Raw genomic sequence first — 16,257 nt, forward strand, 5'->3', positions numbered from 1 at the left:
CGGGAACCCTCTTGCACTGTTGGTGGGAATGCAAATTGGTGCAGCCGCTCTGGAAAGCAGTGTGGAGGTTCCTCAAAAAATTAAAAATAGACCTACCCTATGACCCAGCAATAGCACTCCTAGGAATTTATCCAAGGGATACAGGAGTACTGATGCATAGGGGCACTTGTACCCCAATGTTTATAGCAGCACTCTCAACAATAGCCAAATTATGGAAAGAGCCTAAATGTTCATCAACTGATGAATGGATAAAGAAATTGTGGTTTATATACACAATGGAATACTACGTGGCAATGAGAAAAAATGAAATATGGCCTTTTGTAGCAACGTGGATGGAACTGGAGAGTGTGATGCTAAGTGAAATAAGCCATACAGAGAAAGACAGATACCATATGGTTTCACTCTTATGTGGATCCTGAGAAACTTAACAGAAACCCATGGGGGAGGGGAAGGAAAAAAAAAAAAAGAGGTTAGAGTGGGAGAGAGCCAAAGCATAAGAGACTCTTAAAAACTGAGAACAAACTGAGGGTTGATGGGGGGTGGGAGGGAGGGAAGGGTGGGTGATGGGTATTGAGGAGGGCACCTTTTGGGATGAGCACTGGGTGTTGTATGGGAACCAATTTGACAATAAATTTCATATATTAAAAAAAAAAAAAAACAGCCTGTTACATTTTACAGAGAACACACCTCTTCATTAGATTTTCCTTTCTATTTAAAGAGAAGGGAAAGGGGTCAAAAAAGAGCCCAAGAATGTAAACGCTTAGTTGGCCTTTAGAGATCAAATAAGTCCAGTTCCATCATCCACAGATTAGGGGACAGTGGTTGGAGGAGGCTGAGGGAGTAGCTAAGGACACACAACCATTTGGTGAGAAACGAGAGTCTAGTAGAAGAGACATGAAAGCCTCCAGTCTGGAAGGAGCCAACAGTCATGAGAGGCACAGGGTCACCTTTGTGGGGACAAGGAGTAAGCCTTCACAGAAGTCTTGTGTTCTTTTGGAGAGGTTCAGGAGAGAAAAGAATCATCAGAGAAAGCAAAAAAGAATTGGCAAAAGGATTAGCCTAACCCATGTCTACCAAATTTTTACCCAGAGATCAATATTCTCCAATGGGACTTTATATCTCATTACACTATAGGAACATTCTAAGAATAGCATGAAAAACTTCAGCTGTTGCATTTTAAGCCATCTCTCTCTCCTGTCATCCTCTGGATTATTCATCAGACAGTGGTTTCTTCTTAAGTTTCTTATGGCATGATACAGGACAGCATAGAGATAAAAATGCTTTCATATGTTTCAATTCCTATTTAGAGAATTGTTGAGGCAAGTAGGTCCTCATAGTTCTCTTTTAAAATATGCCTAAAGAAAACTTTCTTTCTTTTTCTTTCTTTCTTTTCTTTCTTTCTTTCTTTCTTTCTTTCTTTCTTTCTTTCTTTCTTATTTTAAGAAAACATTTTAAATCCATGTTTTTCAAGCTATGTTCTCAATTCATGGGTGGATTAGGAAATCAACTTAGTACAAAATTATGAAAGTTCATTGCACATGGTAAGGGTAAGTATAATTTTGCAAAATTCTAACTATTTACATGTATGAACTGAATCACAGTGTAATATGTGTTTCTTATTGTGAGTTGTGGTCAAGCAAATGTAAGGAGCATGCTTCTAGAAGAAGGATATCTGTACAGGAAACACTATTGACATGGTTCATCTGTTGCTTTTCCACTGATCCTTGTTCCAGGCTCTCTCACCATCACCCCTGAGAGGCGAATGCAAACTGCATAAAGGGCCTGATTTTCAGTCTCTGCTGTGAATGAGATGCACACTGTGGGGCGGTTTGTAGCTGGCTTATCTGCAATGCTAGGCAAGTCTTATTCCTGGCTGTTTGTTAAAAGCATCTGTGGAGAATTTAGAACTCTATGCCAAGCCCCATCCCAGATCAAATAAATCTGAATTTCTAATGATAAGTTTTGATATCCATTTTTAAAACCCCTCAGGTGAATATAAGTTACAGCCAAGATTGAGAACATAAATTCCTTAACCTCACCCTTTCCTTGGCTTCGCCTTCTGTCTTTCCCGCGATAGCACGAAGATAATGCTCTGCCTCTGACAACAAATTATTCTCTCCCTTAGGGCCATGGCTGTCTTAATTCTTGTTTCACCTTCCTGCATCTCTGTGCATGTTTATAAAACTGGCCCATGGACTTCCTTTATCCAAAGCTAAATCGTACCTAAGTCCTCTTTCACGCCTTCAAGATTCAAGTGAGTTGCATTTTGCTGTATTGAAAACTTGACATAACAAAGGCAAAGTACAAAAGAATGACAGTAGGAGGGTACACAGAGCAAGGAGTAAGGAGACAAAGAGGGGGACAGGTGGGGGTAGAGATGGACAGTGGAAGGACACAAACCGGAGTATGAGCAAATTGTGGGATGTTCATATAATAGAACAGTACTCAACCATAAAAAAGGAACTACTAACTGATAGTTCAACAACATGGATGGATTTCAAAAGTGTTATGATGAGCTAAAGAAGCAGGTTGCAAAGCAATAAATACTTTATGGTTCTCTGGATATGTAGCGGGTGGGGAGTAGGCTGATGTGATGATGGTGGACTGGTCTCAATCCTTGACTTCTTCAAAATAGCATGTGACCTGGTCATTGTAATAGTACAACTAAGCAGAATTGCAGTTTGGTCCCAAATTTGATATGGAATGTGTTTTCCAAAGCAATTCTCATTCATTCATTCATTCATTCATTCATTCATTCATTCTTCTGTTGTTTCTTGTTTCCTCCATTGCTCTCCTCTCCCTGAACCCACAATTACCCATCTTAACAGGCGGTTCAGGCACACCTGAGATAGTTTTCTCCCTGTCATTGCCCTCTCTGACCTCAAAAGTTGCTGAACCTATAGGAGCCCAGGTGGAGTGTTGGAAGCCCACCGCTTCCCTTTTCCATTTTCTTGGCACTGGGTGGTTGAGAATGAACCTCTTGAGGCTCTCCTCTTGAATATTGGTCTTCAGTTGCCCATCGTTCTTGGAGGGAACTCTCCTGTGTGTATAATTCTCCCTGAAGCCCCAGAGTTAAAGCCCTCATTGGCTCTCCCTGGGAAAGAGGGACAGACTATCAGAGGTAAAGACACTTAAGACATCTGATGCTCCAGGTCTTGAAACCCTGCCCTCTTCATCTATTTCTGGACTGACTTCCCTCCAGTACACACTCTCAAGTCCTCCGGGTGACAACAGCTTCCAACGAGGCCATCAGATGCAGCTATGGAGCACGTGGAAGACCTACGACAGCACAGGTCTAGAACCTAATGCTAAGGAGAAACCTAACTCCAGGTCAGGATTGCCATGAACTCTGACCAACAGTTCCTCTTTAGGCCTAGATATGGGGGCTCTTACTTTCAGTTAGAGCACTTGTGAATCAGATGAACATGTCAGGAATTGGGGGTGTCTGAGGGCAGGTTTAGTAAAAGCAGACCCTGAGGTGAGGATTTACATGCACGTGATTTATTAAGACAGTCCTCCCTGAGCATCTGGAATAGAGTGAGGGAAGCAGGAAAGCAAAGGGAGGAAACCAAGAAACATTTCAGGCAGAGTCTCATTGACAGTAGGTTGGTGTGATACTCAGGAGAACTCTGAAATTTGTTGTGCCTCAGAGTTGTCCCAGTCCCAGGCGACTGTCTCACTTCTTCCCACCCTGCACCTTTAAGCTTTCCACTGCACAGAGTTCTCAAGCGCAAAGTCCTTATAGTTTGCAATGGCTCCCCCTTTGCCCATCAACACATTGCACCTCATGCTTCAACCATGCCGAATAAACTGTGGCGCCAATATGGAACGCGTCAAGAGAACCCTGCAGCTTTCAAACTTAGCCCCTTTCTGAAATATTTCCTATTTTCCTAAGAAATGACCCCATCTGCCTTTGTGCCCTCACTGTACCCTAGACAATTTTTGTCACTATGCTTACAGTGCTTCCTTGGTTTTTGAAGTCATGTTACCACTGGTGTGAGGACTTCCTGAAGGCAGAGGCTCTCCTTTACTCATCCATGACACTTCAGTGGCTCTCCCCGTCCAGCATTCAGAGCCTGATTTCACTCAATCACTAAGATTGATTAGAGCAGTGGCAACTGCTAGCCTTATCCCCACTCAGTCTGGAAACCAAATGGCTGCCAAACCTGTAAACCTTCCCATTTGTGTGACTCATAAGGATGGAAATACCTTCACTTTGTTCTGATTTACTGGTTTTGTTCTCTCTCTGAATGTCCTGTGCTCACGGATGTATGCCTGGTGACTATAAGCTAATTAAGGGTGATCAACACAGCATCTTATGTGTTTATGGGCGTAATAAATGTGCTACTAATAACAGACTCTCCTGTGGCTCTGAGGCAGGGTGAGGAGAGAGAAGTAACAGTACAGTTACATCTGAAACAAAACAGAGCTCAAAGTGCACACAGCACACAGAGATGGAAGAGGCTGACAGGATGCCAGCTCTGCCTATTCTAGATTCTCCAGGAAGCAAATGCTGACTAGGATTAAATGTGCAAGGGCTTTATTAGGGAAAACACCTGTGTGAAAGAAAATAGGAACATACTCAGGGAGGATGGCAAGGCCTTCAGGCCACAAAGCAAATCTGAATACAAGAGAAAAGGAGAGAAGGCTGGGGGGCCACGATTTATAAATTCATCACGGAGTCAATGAGCCAAAGTCAGCCAACAAAGAGTCCTGTGTTGCCCAAGGAATGGGGCTGTCTTAGCATCCCCACTGCGCCCAGCTATTGGCAGGGAGCAGTGCATGGGAGGTGTGGCCTCAGAGACCATTTTAAAGCCTAGCAACGGGGGCCCTTGGTCAATTAAGCTCCATGTATTAAGAAGGTCTGCAAGGCAAATTCTCATGGCCAAACCCTGAAGTAATACCTCACAAAAGCATTAGTGATTGACAAATATGTGGGATAGAAAAAAGAATAACGGTAAAACTGTTGTGTCTCCTTCCAACCGGAAGGTTTCATTAATATGAAAGCTACTGTCACTCCAATTTCTTTTGCTCAACCTCCACTTTGAGCTCCATGTGGCAATAAGGAAGAAGTGGACCCAAGAGCCACAGATGTGATCACCTCTGTGCCCTGGGCTGACCTCGTGAGAAAAGCCATCTTGTCAACAGCATCTTGATTAAAATGATCCTTTTTCTGATAAGTATGGCTTGGTTTCTTGCTCACGCCTTGATAGTAGGTGAGTGTGCCCAAGAGTAACTAAGACAAAGGGCTGGCTCACACTGCAGTAGAGAAAGAGAGAAGACTGGAGAGGGGAAGACCTAACCAAACATCCCTCCATTAAAACAAAACAGAAGCTAACCACATAAGGAGATTGGGTTGCTGAGGGCAATGTCCACATCCTTGTGAAGACAGGGGAGATTGGATTGAGAAGGAATGCTGAGAGGATAAGGTCTGAGAAATCCCTCCCGAGAAAGTAAAGATTTAGTCCACAGTGATTGGAGAAGGCAAAAAACTGATGCATATCAAGTGGAACAGTAATGCATGTAAAAGCATTTTGCAATTTTAAAACACTGCCAAACACAAGAGATCTCAAGTATGAGATGCATTGCCATTATTAATTTGGTGATTTTTCTGTAGACTATCACAATGCTTTCAACCACAAGATGAGACAGATTTTATTATTAGGGTGTTAGGAGATGAAGAATTTGAGACTGGCTTAAATACCTGAGAGCCCACATTGTTTGCCTCAAGCAAAACACAAAATAATAGTGGCAATCCAGACCCTACCACAGATGGTGGAGACAATCAGCTATAAGTAATACAGTGAAGACCCATGAAATCTGATTTGAATCTTTGGGGCCAGATGTTTTTAAGGTGTCAGGATTTGTTATTTTTTAAGGAAAGTAATAAAGAGTACAGTCTTTATATTCTATAACCCCTCCAGTGAGGACTGGGATTGTATCCTATGATCAGGTATACTGGAGTCTCTAAATGTAGGTACCATTTGTCTTGCCCTAGTCACTTGCAGCTCATGAAATGAGGGCCACTTTATTTGGAGGCTTTATCTGAAAGGACAATCTTCCTGGAAATGCAAGCTCTTCTGTCGCTTCTCTTTCCAGTTCTATGAAAACTACTGTCACTCCTTTTGTTCTACCTTCAGTCTGAGCTTTTGAAGCTGGGATTGAGAGGATCTGAGAGCCTTCTCAGAATTCCTCGGAGTGCTCTGATGAGCCCAGATTGGGAAGGGGATAAAGAAGAGGAGAATTTGGCTTCTTAGCACTTGGGAGCTGTCAGCAAGAAGGTGAGCCCAGTCACCGCCCACACTGACATTAAGATCTAAGGCAAAGCTGGGGGCACCTGGGTGGCTATTTATTAAGTGTCGGACCCATCTGCTCAGGGCATGGTCTCGTGGTTCGTGGGTTCAAGCTCTGTGTGGGGCTTTGCACTGACAGAATGGAGCCTGCTTGGGATTCTTTCTCTCCCTCTCTCTTTGCCCCTCCCCTACTCGCTCTTGCTCTCTCAAAATAAATAAACTTAAAAAAAAAAAAGATCTAAGGAAAAGGTGGAGGGAGGATCACTATTGGTATCTGAGGTGGAGCTGCTCACTAGGGACATATAATGGCCCCTAGTCACCCTGCACTTATCTGGGTTCAGTGAAATAAGAGTGAAAGCTGAGTTCCAGGAAACTGAATTTAGTATGCAGGCATCAGGGGATGTGCCAGGTACGTTTGTAGGAGATTGGTGAGGGTTGCAGGGAGCTGCTGAAGTAGTGCAGGTGCCCTTGTGATAAACTCCTGATAAAGGTAGTATCCTTGGGGTGCCTGACTGGCTCAGCCGGTTAAGCCTCTGACTCTTGATTTTGGCTCAGGTCATGTGAATAATCAAATGTTAAATTTAGTTCATGAGATCGAGCCCCATATCAGGCTCTGCACTGACAGTGTGGAGCCTGCTTGGGATCCTCTCTCTTCTTCTCTCTGCACCCCATCCTATGCTCTCTCTCTCAAAAATAAACAAGCATTAAAAAATAATAAAATCAAGTTAGGCCATGACCATTGTAGAGCACATGGGCCTAATTTTTCTCCCTGGCTCAGCTCTCTGAGGCCAATTCTTCTGACTTGCTAATTTAGTCACGTGGCTTACCTTGGTGAACCCATTTGTGTTATCAGTGACCATCTTTTCTATGTGCTCACATACCATCGAGTTAATATCAATTTGTTCCTGGTTTGCAAAAGATCAAAACAAAACTCACTCTTCTATAAGTATTAAAATATATTATTTCCATCATTCTGAAAATTTGACAATTGCTATTCTCCAGGCTTGAGGCAACTCTTGTGATCTTCATGACTTTGAATGACTCCATCGTTCTCTTGGAGTTCACCTGGGTCTGGCAAATGGTCTCCATTAACACTTTCAAATTTTATCCTACTACCTTTTGATGTGTGATAGTTTTTCTGTTCTTTCTAAGCACGTGATGGAGTCAAGGAGTCCCACAGTCCCACTCTTAATAGCTCTAACACTCCCTGAGTCTTTGCAGTCTAGTTGTCTGAAACAGAAATAGCTAAGAGAGGTCACGGCAGACACAGTGGGAAAAGAGGTGTGGAAGGGCCCGCACTACCTTGCTCACCGCCCCCCGCTGGGGTCCCATCCGGGCCCTGCAGCTGTGCCAGCACCACACTGGCCCCCAGCTCCCACCTGCAGCGCTCAAGGTCTCAGCCCGCCTGTGTGGAAGTGGGGCAGGATCTCTGGCCACCACCAAACAGGGTGCTGTGGTACTTGGTGCAGACGGAGCACATCCTGCACTGTGGGCTCCAGAAGGATGACCACACAGGTACCAGCATGCTGCTGGTGCTGGGTATGCAGGTGCACTCCAGGCCATGGGATGAATTTCCTCTGCTGACAACCAAACCTGTATCCTAGAAGGGTGTTTTGGAGGAGTTTCTGTGGTTTATCAAGGGATCCACAAACGCTTGGGAACTGTCTTCCAAGGGAATGAAAATCTGGGACTCAAATGGGTCCTGAGACCTCTTGGACAGCCGGTATTCTTGGACAGCAACAGAGAAGAAGGGGACTTAGGCCCAGTTTATAACTTTCAGTGGAAAATACAAAGATAAGAATTCAGATTATTCTGGTCAAGGAGTAGACCAACTGCAAAAGGTGACTGACACAATCAAAACCAACTGTGATGACAGAAGAATCATCCTGTGTGGGTGGAATCCAAAAGATCTTCCTTTAATGGCTCCTCTCTGCCATTCCCTTTGCCAGTTCTACGTGGAAAATGGTGAGCTGTCCTGTCAGCTGTACCGGAGCTCAAGAGACATGGGCCTGGTTGTGCCCTCCAGTGTCACCAGCTATGCCCTGCTCACCTACAGGATGGTACACATCACAGGCCTGAAGCCCAATGACTTCATACATACTTTGGGAGATGCACATATTTACCTGAGTCATGTTGAGCTGCTGAAAATGCAGCTTCAGTGAGAACCAAGGCCTTTCCAGAAGCTTAAGATCCTTTGAAAAGTTGAGACAATTGATGACTTCAAGGTTAAAGACTTTCAGATTGAGGGGCACAATCCTCACCTTACTATAAAAATGGAAATGGCTATAGCACAAAAACAGACACTCAGATCAATGGAACAAAATAGAGAACCCAGAAATGGACCCACAAACGGCCAACTAATCTTTGACAAAGCAGGAAAGAATATCCAATGGAATAAAGACAGTCTCTTCAGCAAGTAGTGCTGGGAAAACTGGACAGCGACATGCAGAAGAATGAACTTGGACCCCCTTTTTATACCATACACAAAAATAAACTCAAGATGGATGAAAGACCTAAACATAAGACAGGAAGCCATCAAAATCCTAGAGGAGAAAGCAGGCAAACACCTCTTTGACCTTGGCTGCAGCAACTTCTTACTCAACACACCTCCAGAGGCAAGGGAAACAAAAGCAAAAATGAACTAGTGGGACCTCATCAAAATAAAAATCTTCTGCACAGCAATGTAAACAATCAGCAAAACTAAAAGGCAACTGACAGAATGGGAGAAGATATCTGCAAATGACATACCAGATAAAGGGTTTACTATCCAAAGAACTATCAGATGCAACACCCAAAAACCAAATAATCCAGTGAAGAAACGGGCAAAAGACATGAATAGACACGTCTCCAAAGAAGACATCCAGATGGCCAACCAACACATGAAAAAATGCTCAACATCACTCATCATCAGGGAAATACAAATCAAAACCATAATGAGATACCACCTCACACCTATCAGCATGGCTAACATTAACAACTCAGGCAACAACAGATGTTGGTGAGGATGCAGAGAGAGAGGATCTCTTTCGCAATGCTGGTGGGAATGCAAACTGGTACAGCCACTCTGGAAAACAGTATGGAGGTTCCTCAAAAAGCTAAAAATAGAACTACCTTACAACCCAGCAATTGCACTACTAGGCATTTATCCAAGGGATACAGGTGTTGTTTCAGAGGGGCACATGCACATGCACCCCAATGTTCATAGCAGCACTATTGACAATAGCCAAAGTATGGAAAGAGCCCAAATGTCCATCGATGGATGAATGGACAAAAAAGATGTGGTACATATACACAATGGAGTATTACTACTTGGCAATCAAAAAGAATGAAATTTTGCCATTTGCAACTATGTGGATGGAGCTAGAGGGTATTATGCTAAGTGAAATTAGTCAGAGAAAGACAAATATGACTTCACTCATATGAGGACTTTAAGAGACAAAACAGATGAACATAAGGGAAGGGAAGCAAAAATAATATAAAAACAGGGAGGGAGACAAAACATAAAAGACTCTTAAATATAGAGAACAAACAGAGGGTTACTGGAGGGGTTGTGGGAGGGGGGAGAGGCTAAATGGGTAAGGGGCACTAAGGAATCTACTCCTGAAATCATTGTTGCACTATATGCTAACTTGGATGTAAATTTAAAAAATAAAGTAAAAAAAAAAAAAAAAAAAGGAAATGGCTAAAGTGCTTTAATTTTTTTTTTTTAAATGTTTATTTTTGAGAGAGAGAACGTGAGCATGGGAGAGGTGGGGGGGTGGGGGGTGGACAGAGGATCCGAAGTGATGTGGGGCTTGAACTCACCAACCCATGAGATCATGACCTGAGTTGAAGTCAGACGCTCAGCCAACTGAGCCACCCACGTGCCCCTACAGTGCTTTTCAGGGAGGTGTTTGAAGGATATTCAGTCTTTGGGGGTTGGACTGAATGCCCAGGTAAAAGCTCGTTTGCCCTAAAGAAAGAAGGAACGAGGTAAAAAATCTATTGGTGATCAGTGATTATTAACTTTTAAGGATGTTGCCACTGGCAAACATAACCTTGCCAGTTCTCTTAGGAACAAAAGGCCTGGAGTTTGGTTAACTCCCCAAAGATGTATGAAAATGCTGAGACTGGGAATAAAGTCAGGAGAGTGAAATTTATATACATGAAAAATGTATACATGCATTTCAATCCCACATTTTTATGAAGGTCAGTGAATTTCAAGAATTACATATAAGCTATTCCCCTAAATTTGAGCAAGCTGAACAATACTAGCAGTCTTAGTAATGTACAGTTGTAGTTATAAACATTTAAAGTTATATTTGTTTTATATATTGTCATAATAAAGAAGTGCTCTGCAAAAAAATTAAGTAACTAATAGCGAAATCTCATTTTTTCTTTAACCTTTTCTATGAACTTCTGGCCATTATGGGTTTCGTTCTTTCCTCACAAATTTTACTCTTTATAGGAATTCAATAAATATATGTAAACGATAATTTTTAAATAAGAATTTATTAATTTGATCCATTCATTTAAAGGTGATGTCGATGCCTCCAAGTTCACACCCAAGAATGCTGTTGATAGGGCTGGGAAAGTTCTGGAGAACGTTCTTCCGGACCCTCCAGACATCATGTCACAAGGTGTCCTGAGCAGAGCAGCAAGAGTGACTCTGAGCGCATGTGTGAGGGGTGGCTGGGGAGACCTCTGGAGCTGACTGGGCACTGCCTACGGAAGGAGAGACAGAGCTGCAATGACATCAGGAAGGGCTCAGGGAACTCTCTACACTGACTGCTCCAAACAGAAACTGACATCCCTTTCCTTCCTTATTCACACTCAGCTGGAAGTGGAAAGGGAGGGAGGGAGACACCAAGCTGGTATCCAGTTCGCAGCCAGTGACTCCCTGGTTATTGCACAGAGCAAGGGACAAATACATGAAATGTGAATTTCCCAGAGCTAGTGACTCCTAGAGTTTAGAGTCCAGGAATGTGTAGACAGGCCCTTATAAGAAGCAGCCTTATCCAAATTGAAAATAACTTACAATTTTGGCCCGTGTGGGGCTGGGCAATTTTTTTACTCTCCAGCCTCTTCTGCTTGCTTCTGCAACTGGGTACTGCTGTGGGAAGGTGGAACATGAAAGTGACCAAGTTTGGGGTTTGCCCTCTGTCAGCCTGAAGGCTCCAGTTTGCTTTCCCAAAGGCCCTTTTCTAGTTGCAGAGCTGAGGCACAGACTCTGGGTTCTACCCATGGAAGCCAGAGGTGGATACTGTCACAGGGAGTAAAAAAACAAAAAACAACAAAAAAGTCATACATCTGGGAAACAGATGCTCTCAAAGATGTACTTTCCTGTATACACCAAAGTTTCAGGCTCAGCCATGCAGAAAACCTGGGGGCTGCCTGAACTGGGAAACGGTTGTGATGTGGCTGAGTCACACCACGCTGGACCAAACACTCATGCACAGTGGCTGCAGTTGCGGGACGGACTTGCCCACCACTCAGTTGCCGCTGTGAGGTTGTAGGGGCCCTGGTCGCCATTATTCTGAGCTTGGCAAGGGAGAAGGGATGTGGAAGTACCAGTCTCCAAGTGAGAGCATCATGTGGAAAGCACAGGAACACGGGCCATTTGCATATGGGAAGTGGCAGGTGGTACCCAGAGCCTGTGGTGGTGGTGTGAAGGTGGGATGTGGTCCACCCTCGGCTGACGTGGGCATCATGGCAAGTCTTGGTTCCACCACTTGCCAGTCAGGCCAGAAGCCAGGTGTGGCACCAGGATGTACAGGGAGTCACAAGAATGGGCATCATGTCAGACAGTGCTGGGCGTGAGACACAGCCCTGCCTTGGGCAAGACAGTGTCTTCATTTATAGAGTAGGGACAATGACGCCTGCCCTGCTTCCCTCTCTGGTGGACTGTGAGGAAGACTAGGGTACAGCACACTGATGTGCTTTTTAACTGCAAACCTAAATGCCCTTGTGAGACTCTAGATGTGGACGGAACCAGTTTTGGCCTTTCCTACTTTTTCCTCGGTCGGCACTGCTGAGCACGTGTCCCAGCCTCTCCTGCAGGCGGTCGTTGATGTAGACGGACTCCTCCAGGCGCTGGCGCAGGTTCTGGATCTCAACAAGGTTCTTTTCCAGTAGGTCAGCCCCTGTTGCATCCCACCAAGACATGGGAGAGGTAGGAGGTGAGGAAGGCCACTTGCTCACAGGCAGCTATGGAGCCTGCCCAGGACTTCTCTGCAAGATCCCTGCCCGTCCCCGTACTCCTGTCAACTTCCTTCTCTCACCTGGGCACCAGGAAGCACCAGGCAGCTTTGTTTAAAGAGCTCCTGGGCTTTCAAACACAAGATGGCCCTCTGGAAGGAAACTCCACAGGGCCTCCTCCCAGATGAAGGCTGAGTACATCTGAGGGAGATGGATCCTGGGCTGGAAAACAAGGGTGGAAACTGCTACAGGTCTCCAGGCAGGACTGGCCAGTTGGTCTACCTCCTTTGGTCACAGTCCAGAGGCCTCCTCTCTACCTCATACCTATCCTACCTGATGATCCCTGACTGAAAACCTTTACCACCCATCCACTAATAGAAAGGCTAGAGTAAATGCATATGAAATTAAATCAGGCAGTGAATAATAAGGGATGCTGAGTATTTTCCTTTAACCACTTTTGGTGAAGAGTGACAAGGAAGGGCCTGGGGAGGTATCAGGACCTGAAGGAGGAATAGGAGAGAAAGGAGCACCTCTGAAGAAGTCAGAGGATGCACAAAGGGAAGGGGAAAGAGGCCAAGAATAGGCTTCATCCACTAGGACATCTTGCTTAGGGTCAGGTTTTTCTGAGAATTTCAAATGTCTTATTGTTACACTGTCTCAGTCCCAGGAACTGAGCTCCTTCAAGCCATTCTTCTCCATGGGTGCACCCTGGGTCACTGGTGCCAGGATGCCTGGCTCTAAACTACTAGCAAAATTTGAGAGGCAAGACTGACTCAGTAATTGCATACAAAGGGCATGTGTGTATAACTGTAGAAATAGTCTCCCATCCTACAATAAATAGCTCTTGACCGAAGGAAGATCTTCCCCAGGGTAGCTTGAGCTGGGAACTCCAAGAACAGTCTACATGTAGGCCGCAGAAGATTGTAGCACAGGGCAAAGGGAGCATATGAATACGAGGCAACTCATCCTGTCTGTAGAGCACCTCAGAATGCCCCTGACTTCCGGGATTCTCCTGCTCAGCGTGAATCTCTGGGTAAGGGGAATGGGAGACGCACTTAGAAAGGACCAGCACTGGGCTGGAATCTTGTTCTCTGGCTGAGCCACAGGATACTGTCCCTTCATCTCACCCACTTCTGTGAGCCAGGATCTAACAGGGGAATAAGAATCCTTGGGCCCAGGAAGAATGTGTTCGCCCCCATCCATAGGCTCCATTGTCACCATCTACTCTTTTGTGTTTACCAGAAGGCTTGGAGTTGGGCCGGTACAATGAGGAGAAGGAGGAGAGGCACCCAGACGCGTTCATTTTCTGAGGCCTCGTCTCATCCCATGGGCCACTGCTGCCATGGTACCCAGGTTCTGGTGTCCCACTCAGTTGTGTGGTGCCACTCAGAGGATAGGAGGGCTGGGTGGATCTGGCATCTGAATGGTCGCTGAGCAATGATGCTGAATCAGCAGGAGTGGCTGCGCTGACATCTGTCCAGAAAGGAATGTGAGGAAGAAATGGATGGGAAGTCAGAAATAAAGCGTTTTAAAAATAATTATACTGGGTTGAATAGTGTCCTCCAAAGTCATGTCCATACCTGGAACCACACAATGTGACTGTATCTGAAAATGGGGTTGCCGCAGATGAAATGATTTAGGACAAGATGATATTGGATTAGTGTGGACCTACATTCAATATGACTGATGTCCTTACAAGGACAGGAGAGGAGACACGGATAGAGTCACACGGGGGGAGGAAACCACACAACAAGGGAGTCAGGAGGCAGACACCAGAGAGATGTTTCTACAAGCCAAGGGAAGCTCCCAGCAACCACCAGAAACTAGGAAGAAGCAAGGAAAATGGAGCATGGCCCTGCTGACACCTCGATTTCAGACTTCTAGCCTTTAGAACGTGGGCAAAACAAATGTCTGTTGTTTTAAAACACGCAGTTTGTGATACTTTGTTATAGCAGCCTTAGAAAACTAATACAGTAATCCATGGAATTCAGACCAGAGCAGATGTGAGAGACACCCCAAGCACAGGCAGTCATTTCTCTAACATCAGCCATAGCAACATTTTTCATGATAAGGAAGGGAAACAAAAGCAAGATTAAACTATTGGGACTACCCCAAAATTTAAAGCTTTTGTGTAGTGAAGGAAACCATCAACAAAACAAAAAGACAACATACTGAATGAGAATGTTTTGCAAGTGATGTATCCAATAAGAGGTTAATATCCAAAATATATAAAAAATTTATATAACTCAACCCCCAAACCCCCCAAGCAATCCAATAAAAAATGGACAGACAACATGAATAGACATTTTCCCAAAGACATACAGATGGCCAATAGACCCATGAAAAGATGCTCGACATCATTCATTATCAGGGAAATGCAAATCAAAACCACAATGAGGTACCACCTCACACTCATCAGAATGGTTAAAACAAAAAACGTAAGAAATAAGTGTTGGCGAGTGAGGATGTGGAGAAAAAGGAACTCTTGTGCACTGTTCATGGGAATGCAAACTGGTGTAACCACTGTGGAAAACAGTATGGAGGTTCCTCAAAAAATTAAAAGTAGAACTACCAATATGATCCCATAATTTCACTACCTGGTATTTACACTAAGAAAACAAAAACACTAACTTGAAAAGATACATGCACCCCTATGTTTACTGCTGCATTATTTACAACAGCCAGATTATGGAAGCAGCCCAAGTGTCCACCCATGAGCGGGGGAAGGGGTAGAGAGAGAAAGAGAGACACAGAATCTGAAGCAGGCTCCAGCCTCTGAGCTGTTAGCACAGAGCCTGATGCAGGGCTCAAACCCACGAACCCTGAGATCTTGACCTGAGCTGAAGTCAGACAGTTAACCAACTGAGCTACCCAGGTGCCTTGAAGATGTGGTATTTATATATAATGGGATATTACTCAGCCTTTTGTTGCAAAGTCTTGCCATTTGCAACAACATGGATGGAGTTACAGGATATAATGCTAAGTGAAAGAAGTCAGTCAGAGCAGACAAATATCATATAATTTCACTCATATGTGAAATTTAAGAAACAAAACAAATGAACAAAAAAAGAGAAATAAACAAAAAGCAGACTCTTAAATATAGAGAGGAGGTGGGTGAAGGATGGTGGCATAGATGAGATTAAGAGTACATTACCATGATTGGCACTGAGAAATGTATTGAATTCTTGAATCACTATATTGTACACCTGAAACTCATATAACGCTGTATGCTAACTATACTTGAATTTAAAAAAAGGAAAAGCAAAGAAGTGGTGGTTAGATGTACTATCTGAGGGTCACAATATATGCACAGGAAAAGTACAGGGGCCACTCTCCTGCCTTTCTCTATGGAGGCACTTCAGAAATGTTTCCTTCTGTAGCAGAAATCACTGCAGATCTTACAAATCACAAGGTTAAGGAGATGAGCATTTTGCTAGTCTGTGAACAGGTAATATATTCACTGGACAGTCTATGCCCTTGCCAGTGACACAGTGGCTAATCCTTCCTGAGACTGTTCTCGATTGGGGGTTGTTGGAGGAGGAAGAGAAAGGGAAAATGGCCTCCGGTTATGGCCGTTGTGCAGAGAACTGAGACAGGGTGACGCTCCTGGTGGCTCCCACTCCTCCTGCCTCCTACTCTGGATGCCTACTGAGGCTGAGGGGGTCTCTGAGGAAGGCAAGTGGTGATTTGGATCTCACCCAGAATGGCTCACAAGACTGTAAAAATAATTCTTAAATATAGCTTAAATTGTCTGGCAAGTTTCTCCTCTAAGCAGATAGGAGTGAAG

At 44.3% G+C, this 16,257-nt stretch overlaps 1 protein-coding gene and 1 pseudogene across 8 annotated transcripts in view; one reads left to right on the top strand and one right to left on the bottom strand.

Moving 5' to 3' along the window:
* The first annotated feature begins 1,538 nt into the window (after positions 1 to 1,538).
* LOC112865236 (thymidylate synthase pseudogene) lies at positions 1,539 to 9,410 on the top strand (annotated as a pseudogene).
* Positions 9,411 to 10,765: 1,355 nt separating this feature from the next.
* Positions 10,766 to 16,257, bottom strand: part of LOC147578331 (myomegalin-like) — a 48,933-nt gene continuing 43,441 nt past the window's right edge. For 3 of the 8 annotated variants that reach the window (XM_086718058.1, XM_086718057.1, XM_086718061.1), the window contains 4 exons: positions 13,710 to 13,943; positions 12,284 to 12,415; positions 11,311 to 11,385; positions 10,766 to 10,997 (listed from right to left, as the gene is read on the bottom strand). In XM_086718058.1, the coding sequence (XP_086574184.1) occupies positions 10,906 to 10,997; positions 11,311 to 11,385; positions 12,284 to 12,415; positions 13,710 to 13,943 (533 nt within the window). In that variant the 3' untranslated portion in view covers positions 10,766 to 10,905. The other 5 variants (XM_086718060.1, XM_086718063.1, XM_086718059.1 and 2 more) reach the window with 4 other exon arrangements.

The sequence above is a fragment of the Puma concolor genome, chromosome C1 (assembly GCF_028749965.1).
Source record: "Puma concolor isolate L17-30 chromosome C1, mPumCon1.1.hap2, whole genome shotgun sequence".
NCBI lineage: Eukaryota > Metazoa > Chordata > Mammalia > Carnivora > Felidae > Puma > Puma concolor.